Below are 17,334 nucleotides of genomic sequence, written 5' to 3'. Positions count from 1 at the left end.
GTTTACTTCAAGTAGCAGAGGTGGCTTGTTGTAACATTTTTGAACCAGGAAAGGTCAAACACATACTTGTAGCAGTTAGGAAAGACTTCTGGCTCTCCCAGGCATTTCCTCTTAATATAAGGAAACAAGCTATAAAAAACCCCAACTCTCTCATCCAGAAGTAAAATTCAAACTTTATAAAACCATTCCCACAGTCATGCTTGCTTACAGGAAGGCAACTAATTGTGAAAAATGCAAGATTCTCCACCACAGACATCAGATTTACAGAACATTTCTTCCATCATCCTCTTCTTAGGACAAAGTTCCAAAGCAGTTTAAGGAAAGCAAGAAACTTGTCCTTTTCTTTTTGCCTTCAAAAATACTGTGGCCCATCATTACTCAAAATATCCACACTTGGCTTACCATTCACATTACGGATAGGAAAGTGGCAGTAGATACTCTCTTAACTTTGGCAGAATTGCTGTGCAGTGGCACATCCCTCTCAGAGATTTACAGAAATCAGCTCTTTCTGACAGTACCTTTGACTTAAACAGTTACTTGGCTCCACTAACAGAAGTCTAAAAGAAATTTGCCATCTCTACTGCTACAGAAGCCTAAGATCTGGTAGTTAAAAAAAAGAGGGGAAAAAAAGCAAAACAACAAAACCCAAACTATTACTTTAAATTAAATCAACAGAATTGCACTGTGAAAACAACACTGAAGTAACACCAGGTGTTTAGGCAGAGAGAGCATATGCAAACATGGGAGGGAGGAAAAAAAACCAAACAAAACAAAAAAGAAAAGAAACAAGCAATAAGACAATAATGGAAGGGCATCAAATTTGGATCTAGTTTACATTATGTGAAGACAGCCAGCAGGTCAAATAGAATAGCAGAATAAATTTTCTATCCAAACACAGAGAGGGAGTGGTCTGGAACATATGCTGCTCTGCCCTGCTTCATCCATGTAAGCACCTGAAGACCCCATTCCAGAAGCTAAATCCACGTCTAAAGAATGGGAACTTTCATGTAGAGATGGCGACTGCTGCCATCTCCTGAGCAAGTCCTGCTCCCTTTTCAAGTAGGAGAAAAGGATTTTAGCTAAATCACTATGTCATTCCTGCTTCTGTGGTGTAAATGAACAAGTGAGCATTTCAAGTAATATGCCTATAAACATCTTTTAGAGGAATAAAACAAAAAATTAATAAATAAAATAACCACCTTATTGAGAATAGAAGAATCCCATAAAGTGGTGAGCAATGATAAAAACAGAAAAGCACTATTTATCTACCAATGATGCATGATCCTAGAAGAGAAAGCTAAGTTTGTATTCTGTGCTTAAAACAGTAGAAAAGCACATAGTATTTCCTTACAGCACAGGGTAAAATACTGTATATGCAGACTTCAAAGTATTTTTCTAAAGTATAGAAAAATAAAATAGAAATTACACAGAAATAAAATCTAAACAACTTGCTGTCAACACCCTCCTCCACCACCTACCCTAAAAAAGTAAGGAAGGAAAAGAAGAATGCATACTAAGGATACGATCTTATGTTCAGAATTAATAACCTGAACATTCTTTAATTAATTAATTATGCATTCAGACATCTGATTTTCTAAAAAGTGACCTTCTTCAGTGTAATGAGATTTTGCAAGATTTGTCTGCTAGACAGAATTTTATTTCTTTCCTACCATTTTATAACATTAGAGTAATGGAAAATACACTGTTATAATATAGTTAAGTATCAATCTAAATATTAGCCTATAATCCAGTCTACTGATACTCACTGCTGCAAGACTTGCTAAGATAAACAGTACTTTGCTTTACATGCAGTGAAGATGAATTATCAGTTATGAAATTACTATCTGAACTTCAATTTTTGAGATTTTCATTTTAGCCTTTGATCAGTGTCCTAAATCCAAGGCAAGACCAGAGTCTGACGTCCATGTATATTAAGAATCTTCACAGAAGATACACCAGAGACAGCTCTGAGCTTCTCAAATAAGCCTAATTTTTTTGAGTAAATGGAAATTATGGATATAATCAAGATTATATTCCTAAGCATGTAGACTTGCATCTCCATTCTGATATGGGAAACAACTATGAAAGAAAACTGCCTATGTCTGTTTGAAGTTCTGATCATTAGTACTGGTATAGCACTTTCAAGTCCAAAGCCAAAAAATATGGGTAACACCACTAGAATTACAGAGCTAGGCAATAAAAGATGACTATACAAAAAATAACAAACAAAAAACCAGAATTATGTCACCTTTTTCCCAATCACAATTATTACTAGGAAGTAAAACGGTACAGCTCATCTGCAATCATATAGATGCATATATAATACAAAACAAAGTATCTGAAATAGGCATAACTGATTCTTCCAAATATTCTGTCTAGTTCCCTGTCATTTTACACACTAAGACAAAATTTAAATGGAAGAACAGAACTTTAGTGTCATACCACTATTACTTATCAAATGTTATGTTGACATTGCAAGTATTTGATGAAAATTGAATGTAGTTTGCTACTACAGGACATGAAGCCAACCATTCTGGCAACCTAACACCTTTCCCACAGGCACAACCTTCAAGGCAACTCTACTTGTGCAGAGGAAAAAAGGTTGCATTATTAAACATTTAGAGAATTTTCACATTCTGCAATCAGAAGATATTTAATATAATAAAAATAGTTCCCAAATGTTTTTTAGTACTGTAAGAAATTACCTCATTTGTGAGCATTATAAGCAAGCCTGACATCAATTATCATGATTGTCATGATTTAAGACCCAGTGGGTTTATTTCTTTACTTAGAATTCTTCTACCTGTGAACTTAGTGTTCAGACTTTGATGTTTGTCTCAAAGAAGGGGCAGAATAAATAATAATCTGTCATTTAGCTATTTTATGAATATGTCACAGATGTTTTAACGTTTAAAACATCACAGATATTCAACATTTATGCTCAAACGTAAGTCTTGCATACTGGACCTCCTTTGCTTTAGAACTAATCTAATCCCTCTTAAAGTCAAGAGAAGTCTCTCTATTGACTTTAATGGCATTAGATTGGCCAAACTGTCCAAGCAAGGGTATTTAATATTCAGGGCCTATTTAGCACAGATTTGCTGCTTTGCTTAATCCTGCAAACACAATTCCAGCCAATCAGTTTAACTTTTCAAATTAACAGAATAGATACTGGGGAGAAGCTTCCATTTGTCAAGAGATAGATTATAGAAAGTTGGTTGCACTACCTCATTACTCTTGCTTTGTGAAAGAGCCAGGCTATCATTTGTCAATTCCTCATCATCTGCATTATTCCTGTTAAGAACTTTACTCTTCTTCTTCTTGGATCCTCCATCACTAGCGGTGCTGCTGTTATCTTCTTCATTGCCTTCCTCATCATTGTCATCCTCATCACTCCCACTTCCATCATCTTCATCATCCTCATTATCTCCATCACTCCCCTCTTTTCGCAGTGCATTTTTACCTTTTTTTTTCTCAGCAGTAGGCCTCCAGTCATTGTCATCTTCACTGTCATAGTCATCCATGTCATTTAGCCCTTCCATTGATACAAAATCCAGCAAAGGTCTGTTCCTCCGTAAATTCCATTTTTTTGGTTCATTTGTTTGCTCATCAGCCACTGTGTCAGGTTCAGTTGCTTTCTCCTTCTCTTTCTTCTTTTTTGGCTTTTCTTCTTCATCTTCCTGCTCTTTCTTTTCAGTTTTAATTACCTCTTTGTCTGCTGTCGGTACCTCTTCTTCAGTGGAGCTTTTTGGCTGTTGCTCTTCTACTTTCTCTTCTGTTGGTTCCTCCTCCAAGATATTTTCTTCTGATTCAGTACAGGAACCTTCACCACTGTCCTTTGATGCATCTTCACTCCCATGACCACTTCCTTCAGAATCTGTTGAGCATATGAAAATTTAAAAAAAAGTTCCGACACAAATGTACCCCCAAAAAATAAAATCTGTTGAAGCAAGTTGCTAAACAAAAGAATGATGCATGTTCCTCCCTCATTAGGTATTCCACCTATTTTTTCAGCTGGTGTCCAAATACTGCTATTTCGAGTGGTATGCTGAGAATCTGTTAAACATGAGTGCATTATAAGATGGTAAAAAAAAGATGGCAGAATTTCTTAAATGAACATTTAAATGTTCTTTGAACTGCAGTTCATTAACAAAGAGCAGTAGCACAGAATAATTTCCATGTGAAGTCACATCTTAAAGAAAGAGCATTCCAGTTTTTAAGTTCTGGAGGTGTTCTCTAAAGAAATCTTCAAAATAAATCACCTAACCAACAGAAGAGGTTTAAGATTACAAATTGAAGAGTTTATGTAACAAGTACTAACAATAGTATGGATAATCCTACACCTTCATCTTTAGTACACAATTATTTTCCTGATTTAGGGGAGCTCTTCTAATTTCCAACATTACTACATGTATTGATCCCACATAAGTTATGCCTCACTCAGTGTTGCACCTTCACATCCATCCTTAAATTCTAACCTTACAGCATTTGGTATTGTATCATATCTTATCTTCCATCATATGGTATTGTTCTGTGTGTAGTCACTACTTTCATCAATTAACACAGGGCAATCTGAGCAATACAAAAAAAAAGCAGCATTTGTATTTAAAATAAAAATCACAAAAATAAGGCGTCTGTACTATAAACTACATGTAAAAAATACTGGGAAATAATGAAAAGTTAACTTGTTAAATTTTACAGACATCATCCATCTCTACTATCTCTCATCCTACATTCAGCTACTACTTTCCATTTATAGTAGTAATTTTAATGATGAAAAACTCAAAAAAAATTTTATTTTTTTTTAATTAGCAAGAAAAAACTAAGTTGCTTCATCCAATGCAAGATCTATTAGGCAATGGTTCAGTTTTCAGTTTGTTCAGAGCCATCACCAAGTTCTTGATAAAGAAGAAACATGTTGATGTTCAAAGGTCTCTTTCCAGCAAAATGATTCTTTGACTCTATGGCTACAAATTTTAAAAAATCCTTAGCTGCTTCATTTACCACAAAAAACACCCCACCACTCCGTATCACCTCACACAGAATCTGTGCACACCTGTATCTGTATAAAGCCAAACAAACTCAACAGTGGGGTCAGCATGCTAAACACTTTACCTGGCATTTATTACCACCCCACAGAACAATGTCTATGACTAGCCAATAACTCAGTTTCCATGACAGAATCTGGAAGTACCTGATGGAGATTGTATAACTGTCAACCAAAACAAAATCAAATCAATCAGCAGTATTACTAGTGATCAGGACATTCCTGTGATCAGTTCCTTTACAAGATGCTAATAGAAGGTAAACGTTTCTAAACCTTTAGAGAGGCAGACAAAAAAAATGAGAATGGAGTCACACAAGGTACTGCAATGAATGGTCATAAGCTCTTTGGAAGGGATAGGCAGGGAAGGAGAGGTGTTACATACAGGAGAGGCCCTGTATGTTATGGAGTCCTTTGATTGTGTAGAACTCGACAACTGTGATGATAAGGCTGAGTACTTATGGACAGGAATTAGGGAAAGGCCAACAAGGCAGATATTCTGTTACAGACCACCCAACCAGAGTGAGGAGGTTGATGAGGCATTCTACCAGCAACTGGCAGAAGTCTCCAAATCACCAGCCCTTGTTCTCACAGGGGACTTCAATTTACCAGATGTCTGCTGGAAATACAACACAAAAGAAGAAACAATCTAAGAGCGTCCTGAAGTGTGTGGAAGAGAACTTCCTGACACAGGGGAGGTGCCTCACTAGACCTACTGTTTACAAATAGGGCAGGACTGGTGGATGATGTAGTAGTCAAGCCATCTTGGGCTTAGTGATTATGAAATGACAGAACTCTTGCTCCTTGGTGAAGTAAGAAGGGGGGCGCTGGGTAAAACTGCTGCCACAGACTTACAGAGGACAGACTTTGGACTGTTCAGGACCAGCTAAGAGTGTGCCTTGGGAGAAAGTCCTGAAGGGCAAAGGGGTCCAGGAAGGCTGGACGTTCTTCAAAAAGGAAGACTTAGAGGCACAGGGGCAAGCTGCCCCCACATATCATAACACAAAACTGTCAGTGAAGACAACCAGCCTGGATGAACAGGGAGCTCCTGCAGGGGCTCAGGAAAAAATGGCCATAGGGCTGAAAACTCTCCTGTGAGGGAAGACTGAGTTGGGTTGTTCAGCATAGTTAGAGAATGGTTGGACTCAGTGATCTTAAAGGTCTTTTCCAAGCAAATCCATTGTATTATTCTATAACAACGAAGTCCTGTGTGAATTGTTTACCAAGGAGACAAAGGCAACAAACAGATGCACTTATTCTATAAGCCTTGTGAAGAAAAGGCTCCAGGTAGATCTTATTGCAGCCTTTTGACACACAAAGGGGCCTTATCCCAATGTCACAGATTGGTGGGGGCTGGAAGGGACTTCTGGGGATCATTTAGTTCAACCCCCCCTGCTAAAGCAAGGGCACACCAAGAAGGCTGCACAGCAACACTTCCAGATGGGTTTTGGAAATGTCCAGTGAAGACTGCACAACTTCTCTGGGCAGCCTGTTCCAGCAAGGGTTTGGGTGGAACTTCTTGTGTTCTGGTTTGTGCCCAGTGTCCTTTGCCCTATCACTGGGCAACACTGAAAAGAGACTGGCTCCATCCTCTTGACATAGAAACACAGAATCAGTTAGGGTTGGAATGGACCCACAAGGATCATCTAGTTCCAACCCTCATGCCATGGGCAGGGACACCTCATGCTAGATCAGGCTGGCCAGAGCCTCATCCAGCCTGGCCTTAAACACATCCAGGGATGGGGCCTTAACCACCTCCCTGGACAACCCATTCCAGGCTCTCACCACTCTCATGATGAACTTCTTCCTTATGTCCAGTCTGAATCTCCCCACTTCCAGCTTTGTTCTATTCCCCCCAGTCCTGTCACTACCTGACATCCTAAAAAGTCCCTCCCCAGCTTTCTTGTAGCTGGGAAATAGTAGATACTGGAAAGCCACAATAAGGTCACCTCAGAGCATTCTCTTCTCCAGACTGAACAGCCCCAACTCTTTCAGTCTCTCCTCATAGGAGAGGTGCTCCAGCCCTCTGATCATCCTGGTGGCCCTTCTCTGGACACGTTCCAGCATGTCCATATCCCTCTTGTAATAGGGGCTCCAGAACTGGATGCAGTACTCCAGGTGGGGTCTCACCAGAGTTGAGTAGAGGGGGAGAATCACCTCCCTTGACCTGCTGGCCACACTTCTCTTGATGCAGCCCAGGATCCGGTTGGCTTTCTGGGCTGCAAGTGCACACTGACAGCTCATGTTGAGCTTCTTGTCCACCAGCACTCCCAAGTCCCTCTCCTCAGGGCTGTTTTCCAGCCAGTCACTGCCCAGCCTCGATTGGTGCTTGGGATTGCCTCGACCCAGATGCAGGACCTTGCACTTGTTGAACCTCACAAGGTTGTCATGTGCCCACCTCTCCAGCCTGTCAAGGTCCCTCTGGACCCCCTCCCTCTGGACCCCTCCCTCCAGTGTGTCAGCCACACCACACAGCTTGGTGTCATCAGCAAACTTGCTGAGGGTGCACTCAATGCCACTGTCCATGTCACTGACAAAGATGTTAAACAAGAGTGGTCCCAGGACTGATCCCTGAGGGACTCCCTTTACATATTTTTAAGCACTGATAAAAGAGACTTTTCACTAAGGCTTGTAGTGTCAAGAACAGTGGAATCATTTTTAACCTGGAAGAGGCTATGTTCTAAACCAAAAATAAGGAAGAATCTTTTTTTTGTACAGTGAGTCTGGTGAGACACTGGGACAAGTTGCCCAGAGAAGTTATGGATGCTTCATCACCAGAATTATTCAACATAAGACCAAATGGGGCTTTGAGCAATCTGATTCAGTAAAAGATGTTCCTTGCCACAGCAGGGAGTTGGCCTACATGATCTTTAAAGGTCCCTTCCAACCCAAACCAGCCTATTACATTTGCCAACTCTCACAAACGCATCAAAGTAACCCCTAAAGCTAGCCTCTCATACTAGACATTACAGATTAAATGCCATTTGCATCTAAAGGCAGAACGCAGTTTTGTATCTCACTTCACAGCTTCTAAGTGCTAATGTGCACTACCTGTCTTACTGTAAATACGGTAGTATATTTTTCCCTTTTAAGGGGACTTTTAAGGTACCTTATATTATTTTCTTTTTTTTTTTTTTTACTTCCCCATCATAACTCTGCAACAGTAATTTCTTTGGATACATTAACTGTGTTGTTTGATTTCTAATTATGCTTAGAATTCTTGAGAATTTAAGCTTCCACTTCATTTTGGAGGGGAATTTTAGTCCGAGTATAGTTTAACCTTTGACATCATGACTACAGCACTAAGAATACTCTGTGGCTGCTTTATGCCTTGCAAACAGCATAAATCAGAGAACATATAATTATTAGTTGTATTCTCTTCTCTCAATCCAGTGTTTGTTTTGGGGTTTTTTTTGCACATTACACTTTTTACACTTTCTTACTGCATGTACACACCAGATACTGATAGTAAGGGATATTCCTCTTCTATTTGAATGCATCCACTGTGCTAGGTACTTCTGTAGAAAGAGCCGTTCTGTGATAACAGCTATTTTTGCAGGTGTTCCTCTTTCAGATGCACCTTGAGTTAGGAAGAGGCTGTAGTATACAATTTTCTTCTTCAAAGAAATTCTTAAAGAATAGCTCTTTCAGCTTGGCAACCGTGTCATGTCATTCCCTATGGGAGAAAAGTCAAGCTACTCTCAGTGCAAGATGAGGCCAGATATGCTATCAAATAGTGAAGTATATAGAGTTACACTGGGAAAATATGAGAGATAACAGTTGAGAGAATGGCATAATTTATTTTTGTACACCTTGTGTATCTTTAGCTCTATGGAGTGCAACAGCAGGTGGCAGTCAAATCCAAGAAGGATAATTCTGAGAGGAATTCTCTGGAACAGAACATTAGGCTCAAGAATTAACATCAAAAAAATGTAATGAAGATAAACAAGTGACTATTAATCTCCATCCACATCAGCTTTGGAGTCTTGTATAGTAGATACTATGCACAGGACCTCAGGGGAAAGCTACTGAAATCACTGAAGTAGTTAAAATTCTCTCAGGGTTTTGCAGGACTGTTTTACAATACCCTGTGAACATATTCTTCTTATAAGACCATCCATGTATACAGAGAGTAAGTGCTACACTGTGTAACTACACAGCCCACTCCCAGAAGACAGGCTGATTCTTCAAAACAGTGTTTAACTTAACAAACAGCCCTCTAAAAGGGGGCTTTATTTCCTGTTTTAAAGTGAAATCTGAAGGATAAAGCTAGTGAAACACTTTGGGCTTGCCTCTTCCACTAACAAAGCCCAACGAACCCCAGAGAGCAGAAGAGAAGCATCTGGAATCATTTTGGAAAGAGGAACATAAATGAAGCTTGTTTAGTAAGCGGTTTCCTCACTTCTACACTAATTATATCTACAGTAATTATATCAGACAGCATTTCAATAGACATCTACTCAAATTACAAAAGTACTCAGAACTAAGGGCTGCCAGTTTCATTTGAGACATTAGGAACTGCCTTATTTACAATGCTATAACCCAGATGGCACTGGATACTCTACCGCATGAATTTTGTTCATGTTTCCCAGCTTCTAATGTTACCAAACTTTACTTTTTTTGGATGAAGTGCTGCATACCCCATGATTTCCCTCAGCAAAGCTACAGTCCTAAGTAATGCATAAAATTGGATTTCAATACAAATTATTCAATAGTGAGCTGGAATATATCTTTCTTTTTCTGTTTTTAAGAAATGCCTAAGACTTACATATATCATACAAATGAAGTGACATCTGGAAGACAGTTGAACATGTGTCTGGGACAAGACATGCTGAGTATAAACCCAGGTAGCACTATATTAAGCATATGCCCAAGAAACACTTGAAACATTCCATCCTCATTGATCATGTCTAGACTCTCAGAGGCTGCAAACAGACCATCCCACCAAGCTAGAGTTAGTAAAGCAGGGAAGAATCTTTGCCAGGTGGTAGGTAATATAGAAGAGACAGACATACACACAAAAAAAGAGATGAAAGAGAAAGTCAAGTAAGAATAATCAAGTAGGAGACCATAAAAATACTGTGCAAGACCAACTGAACAAGCAGAATAACACTGTACCAATAAGCCAGGGTTTGTTCCATAAGTGACAGACAGACTAGAAAGACAAGGCACAGAGTCACATTTGGAAAGAAAAAAAAAAAAAAAAAGAAAAATATTCTCATCCCATCACTAAATCCAATCTGCCCAGACCCATTGAAATTAAAGCCTAGATTTCTGTTACATTATTTCTCTACTGGCAGTAAATACACGGAAGAACAGAAATCTCAATGTTTTCAACGAAGATGCAAGTTCCAAATGCTTGTCAGTCACTCCAAAGTGTTACTTCAAGTGGTAGGCATCTATAGGAATAAAAGATCTCACTTGGAATGAAGACAACCCAAAAGGACATAATGGCCGTGTTTTTCATTTTCTCAATGACAAAAAGCCCTTTGGAATTCCAGTATGAGGGGCTACACATTACAGTTGCAAAGTCAAGCCTTGAAGTTACTGTAATGATTAAGATTGTGTAGTTAAATGATAATTTACTAATGAGTGGCTGTTCCATTTTTTCTTTTATCATCACTCTCTACTGAAACAGCCTACAACTCTTCTGTTGCATATCAAGTTTTACTCTTAAAAACAAACCTACTAATTTCTTCATCAACATTTCAGTACACTATTTTTTATCACTACACTACTTTGGTGCTTCACAAACACTTCTTTATATTACAATATCCTGTACAGAAAAGCGGAAGTGGAATCTCCATTGTGCTAAGAGGAAACGAATTACAGAAAGATAAAGATATTTTAAACTTTTTATTTCTAGATAGTCACAGATTTTTCAGAATACCTGATATATGCATTTATATAGGTCATCACACATTTTAAACAAAACTCCTACTGCCTTCAATTGCAGTAACAGTACATCATATTTATGCAAGTCAGGCTCCATACTCAATACCAAAAACCCAAATGGATACAAATGTCTCTGAAAATGAGTCTACAAGACATGTAGCAGTAGTAGTGACAGAATCCAGTTCTTTAAGGCAGTGTTCGGCTACATTCCTCTAAGCTACACTGAGATAGAGAGACAGCCCTTAAATTCACATATCATTTTTGTTCAGGGACCACACTACATTTCTCTGCATAATTTCAATTTCAATATATAACCTGACAAAACTGACCAACTTCACCAATGAAGAGAGAAGAAAATTGATAAACCCTTGCTTTGGAATCTTGATGGGCATTACTCTACACAACTATGCATCAAAACGTCACTTGAGTATATTACAGCATTGTCATTTTGTCACATAGTTGTGCCCTCTGATTCCAGAAGGGCAGGTTTTTTGATTACCTTAAGACTACATATGACATTCTTAATAAAGGAACACATTTTCCAATATGTTTATAAAAGACCAGAAAACTACAATACTTTAAAACATGGCATTAGTAATTTCTATCACATAGAAACAGAAAAGCCATGAACATATTACTTCATTCAATATTAATAGAACAAAAAGCCCACAGGCCTGATAATTATTTACAGTAAGTAAATTTACACAAATGTAACAGTACTAAAATCAGTCTCCCTACAGAAAAGTCAGAATGATGAGGTATTTATACTGGGAAAGGCAGTAATAGCTTGTTGGTGTGACTTAAATCCAAAAGAACAGAAATTTGATGTGCTATAAGTGAAGGCCATATCTCCTATGGATTTCTTTTGGTGGAAATGAGGTCAAGTGGTTAGAAATATTATCTGTACTGAAAAAAAAATGTACCAAAGCATCAAGATTCTGAATACAAACATTCAAAAATGTTGATTCCTTCCTAGAAGTACTTAATGTCAACTTTTCAAATCCTTACTGCATCTCATAATCCAAGAAATCTGACAGAACAATGAGCATGTGTAAAAGCTTAACTGTTCAGGGCTCAGTCCTCCTGGACTTGCACATTCCTGTCTACAAGCACGTATCACTTGACATCCTAGAGCTCATACATATGGATGCAACATAGTCAGCAGGAAGTAAACAATGTTGGCATTCTTTTAATTCAGTATTCAAAAGGTCCTTTCACTTCTGACTTCCAAATATTTTTTTGTAAACATCCATATATGCATTTGTGAATCAAATAAATATACATCGCAGAGCTGTGGAACTACCATACTTCTTCCTTCTGCCACATTTATTTCATTTTGAAAGGGAGCTACACAATACAATCCTCAATTCAAACAAACACTAAATACTGATCTTGAATAGGCTACACATAGAGACACCTCTATGGTTACAGAAAGGGGGGTGGGGGGGTGAAGCAAAGCGACAGCCTTGACGTTATTGGAGAAATATTCATTATGCTTTGTGAAAAGCAGGTAATACTGTTTTCTACCAGCAACAATCCAGAATTTGTCTAGTAGGGTTGCTTGCACGTATACACACATATTCTTTATGTAGGTATATATATACATAGATATATATAAAACTTTGAAGTTAACAATTTTAAAACTTTGAAGTTATCAATTTTATTTATGTGTGTCTGTATGAGTGTGTAAAAAAAAGTCACTTTGTTTCAGCAGTTCCAAATCCAAAGAGACTAGGTACAAGCAAATTTTAGGCTATGTTGTACCAGCTCCATTTTAAATCACAGCACGGATGTTCTCTTTCAAATATCCTGCAACTATTACATGTAAGACATGTTTCTTTTTACTTTCAACTTTAGAGGTTATATGTTTAATAACTTCCTATCCGCCAACTTCTCCAAAAGCCCACAAGTTTCTTCTTTCACATTGAAAATCTTTGAATAATATGCAAAATGTCAGTCTGCTGCTGTTTCAGTGTTTTCATTAAATTTTAAACTTCACTGAACAGAACATTAATTCCTCCTACAAGTGATAAATATAGCTTTTGAAATGTTAAAAACAAGGCTGTATGAGTTATATGAATACAAACCAGTAATTAGTAAAACATTTTAAATAGAACTTTATGAGGCTTTTTCTCATATGCTTTTTTCAATTCAGTGTTGCTTATTCAAAGGAGGATCCATCTAATTTCCTCTAAATAAGACTGAGATTGAAATACTCTCAACGCTAGACACTGGCCCCTCACCGTGTCTACATATGACATCCTAAAAGTCAAAGAGGATTAGTAATTACAAATTAATCCCCTGCACTTAGACACAATTGAGACAGGAAACTTTATTATTGTTTGATGATTGTCTTTTAATCAAGTAATATATTGTTCCACATTATGTATCCATCTCCCATACTCCATTACCAGTTCTCTTCTTCCTTTAATTCCTGCCTACATTGCTACTCCAGAATAGGGAATAGCGAACTAAAGATAATTCCCTTTTATGACAAGTTGTCTTTACAAATGGTAGTGCCCCTACTCAAAAGGAATGATCAAAAATCCCCAAAATAAGGGTAGAAAAGTAAATAAACCCTCCCAAAAATATTACCATGAAGTTGGCAAGATGACATCAGTTATACTCTCTTAAGTCAACTGCAGCCTGCTTCCACTAGATGAAACAAGGCAAATACGGCTAAGCTTGGGGGGAAAAAAGAAGACCCCAGAAGCATTAGGGCTTATATTAAAACTAGCAGTGGAGAAATTGCTATTAAGCACTTAAGTTCATTAATAAAGAGGAACCTGCCAGATGTGGGGAACATTTTTGCACAATACATTCACATGAAAACATAGATCAGTGCTCCCAGTGCAGAAATATGAAGCAAAGTCATTTAACAAGCTGTCATAACACTTCCCTTACATCATACACATCCTGCATCTCTGTTTATCCCCTGAGCATATGCCACAGAACACCCAATGTGCAACTGATTCACCAACATGGTCCTGCCCCTCCTTTCCCTTACCATCCATCCTTCCAATATACTTTATTTGTTTTATTTTAACATCTTGTTTACTTGAAGTTTCTGTGGGTGTTCACTGCAGATACAGAAATATGCATACATAGGAAAGACTGCAGAACAAAACCACTCGGAGGCAAAGGCTTCCTTCTAGTATGCAATGCATATACCTTTCTGCACAGCCATCTGTATGGACACATCATCTATTGTTAAAAAAAAACATTAAAAACCTGCTTAAGGCTTTCACTCACCAACTGCAACTAACCTTGAGAAATAGGCAAGTTCTTAAGTTGACAACCAACTATTATGCCAACTGATTCAAACCAAAATAGCTTTAGAACATTATTACAATACTAAATGTAGCGAATACTTCAAAAATTACTGCTACGCTGAAGAAATAAAACACAACTAAATAAGGCAGTCAGCACAGGAGCTACTTAAATGCTTCTGCTGAAACATACTGAGGTTTCTCTTGATAAAAAATAGATTCAAGTATTGTATAGATGTTTTGCTTAATCAGCTGTTTCTTATCTACAGTATAAGAATTTCCAGATATCCAACTGAGTAACTGAACTTCAAGTGGCTCCAAGTCCCAACAGTCCACTAATAGCATTCCGTCTCCCTATGATATTAAATGAGCAACCATAAACCAAAAATGAGGTAATTCTGAACCAAGGAGATGAGGAAGCATATTTACCTGAAGCATCTCCAACTTTAAAATCACTGTCATCAGAGCTATCATAATCTAAAGCTTCCAGCAGCGAAGCTGCCAAAGGCTTCACTTGTCTCCTCTTCGAACTGCGGTCCACTGCAGGAAAAAAAGACATGGTACGGTTACTAGGTGGCACAATGAGAAGTCCGCATGGTTAAAATACTTAAAAGGAGGAATAGCCATGACAGGAAGGAGCAGTCTCCACCACACCACCTGAGCAGAACCAGAGGGCACCGGGGTCCCAGAGTCATCCATGACCAAAAGTGAGGGAGGGGAGAATGGGAGGTTTACCCCCAGCTAACCAGGCGAGAGCTGCCTGTCCGGCGGAGCAGCTGTGCTCCCTTCAGGCGTCGGAAGGCAGCACAGCACCGCACCGAACGAGGCTCCCGGGCTGCTCGCAGCCCCCGGCACCGGCAGAAACCCAGGGGAGCGGGGGGGGGGCGAGGAAGGCTGAGCGGGCACTAGGGTTTGCCGGAGGCTCCCCGAGCCACGAGAACCACCTAAAGTAGCGACTCGGCGTGATCCACCAGCACCAAAGGCGACAGGCACGGGGAAAGGGAAGGGGAAAGGGCAGCCGGGACCACGAAGCGCCCGAGGGATAACGATGCATCCGCCCGGGGAAGGGTGCGAGGGCGTTCGGCGGGCATCCCGCCATCTCCCCAGGCCAGGGGCAGGAAAAGCCGGTGAGGACCACTTACTAAAGCCTGCGCAGGTGAGCGGCGGACGGGCAGAGGCCGTCAGGTGTAGCGCCGCGGAACCCCGGGCCCCTTCCCCAGACAATGGGCACGGCGGCGACCCGGATGCAGACCCGCGCCCGCCCGCCCGCGGCGGCCGGTCCCGCTGCCGCGCCTGCGCGCCTGCCCCCTGCCCGCCCCGCCGCGCTTGCGCAGAGCGAGAGCGCTTTCGCGGCCCGACGTGAAGCCGAGGAGGCAGGGGTGTTCGTTCTCCGCCCGGCGCTGTTCGTCACTCTTGGGAATGCGGCGGGGACTAGGGCCCGGAGTGACTTGGCTAGCACAGGGGTCTCCCGTAGGGAAGGATACGGGTAGACCGAGGAGTTCGAAGCGCGCGACACAAAGTTCCAGTGCGGACCCATTCATTCTCGGGGGAGGGGGCGTGTTCAAGGTTTCATTTATTAGGAAAAAACTGTGGAAATGGCCTCGAGTTGCACCAAGGGATGCTTAGTTTGGATATTAGAAGAAACTTCTTCACTGAAAGGGTTGTCAAACACGAATAGACTCCCCGGGGAGGTGGTTGAATCGCCATCCCTGGAGGTGTTCAGAAGATGCAGAGATGTGGTGCTGAGGGACTTGGTTAGATAACGGTTGGACTCAATGACCTTGAAGGTCTTTTCCAACCAAAACAATCACACAGTTCTATGATTCTTGCATTCCTACAAAATAGCAAGCCATCACATTTGGAAAACAAAGGAAAAGAAAAAATCCAGGGATTTTTTTTGTCCACATAACCCAAATCCAGGAGCTAAGCAGAAAACCTAATGGTGAGGTGTGCACAGCAAAGGAGAGCAATGCAGGGCTATTGCCTTTTACACCTCAGTCATGAGGGGCACCTCCACCCCTTGCAAGCACACAGTGTTGCCAGGCTTTTGCATAAAATGACCCACTGCACAAAACCTTCATGGGATGTTTAAAAGGACCGAGAGACTCATATGGTTTTGGGGGCTTTCTTCCTCAAACTTGTTTTCATAATTAGAAGGATGACTTCTAAAGAAGGGGTGTTCTGGCATGTCTTCAAAAGCCTGAGAATCAAGATAGTGCTAAACATAAAAGCTTCCTAAGAATTGTAAGAGCAATATTGAAGATGTGTGTTTAATGATGGATAAGTGCAATTAGGATCAAACCAGTTCTACAGTGAAGCATGGAAGAAACAAAGTGTGTCATGTATAGGGTATGTGACAAGAGCCAGCACTACGTTCAGCATGTATCACCCATGCAGGCTTTCCTGAGCTAAAACTTCTCTTGGTATTGCAAAGACAGGTAGTGTGTTATGGTTGTATTAGTCATCTTTTTCAAAAATTAGTTGGTGTATGATGTAATTATATATCTGAAATACTGGAAGGGTAGAAAATTCCAAACATAGAATTCATGTTCATTCTGTGCTTGAATTTCCTAATTTTCACATAGTTCATGTGTTCACACTGGCACCTCCCATTTCCTCCACCAATTTTTGGCTCCATAGAGTAGCCTGACTGCACAATGAACTCCATTGCTGCATCTCATTTTGCCTTCACTACCCAAATATGCTCCTGGATTATGCAGTCTAGTGTTCCTTACAAAACCCTGACCACCCTTTTGTTCCAGTAGGAGCTGCATGTCTTAGCTTTTCACACCTCAAGGGGTTTTTGCCCTTTTACTAGCATCCCCATCCTACTTTCTCTCCACACACAACTTCAATTTTAATAGGACAAGTAGCAGGGCTCGGATCCCTTGATTTAGACTCTGCAGATCCATTCTGACACATGCAGTAACAAGTTCTGCAGAAGCCCTTGCCTGACAATGGACAAGCCCCTTATTGTATCCCATACACAAAGATTGGCAGGACAACTCAAATCACACATAAGGGGAAGGAAAAGGAAACAGAACTGACCCTAGATTTAGCTTTATGTAGAAGAGCAGACTGAGGGACACAGGCAGCTTGAAGATGGAGAGCTTTCATCACTTAAAT

At 40.0% G+C, this 17,334-nt stretch overlaps 1 protein-coding gene across 1 annotated transcript in view; it reads right to left on the bottom strand.

The window, feature by feature from the left end:
* Nucleotides 1–14,767, bottom strand: part of PHF14 (PHD finger protein 14) — a 142,635-nt gene extending 127,868 nt beyond the window's left edge. Inside the window, exons 1-2 of the mRNA XM_054384818.1 lie at nt 14,638–14,767; nt 3,228–3,877 (exon numbers count right to left, since the gene is read on the bottom strand). Coding sequence (XP_054240793.1) covers nt 3,228–3,877; nt 14,638–14,767 — 780 coding nt within the window. The remainder of the gene's footprint in view (nt 1–3,227; nt 3,878–14,637) is intronic.
* Between the last annotated feature and the right edge of the window lie 2,567 nt (nt 14,768–17,334).

The sequence above is a fragment of the Indicator indicator genome, chromosome 11 (genome assembly GCF_027791375.1).
Source record: "Indicator indicator isolate 239-I01 chromosome 11, UM_Iind_1.1, whole genome shotgun sequence".
Lineage (NCBI taxonomy): Eukaryota > Metazoa > Chordata > Aves > Piciformes > Indicatoridae > Indicator > Indicator indicator.
This window is presented reverse-complemented; position numbering and strand designations above follow the sequence as displayed.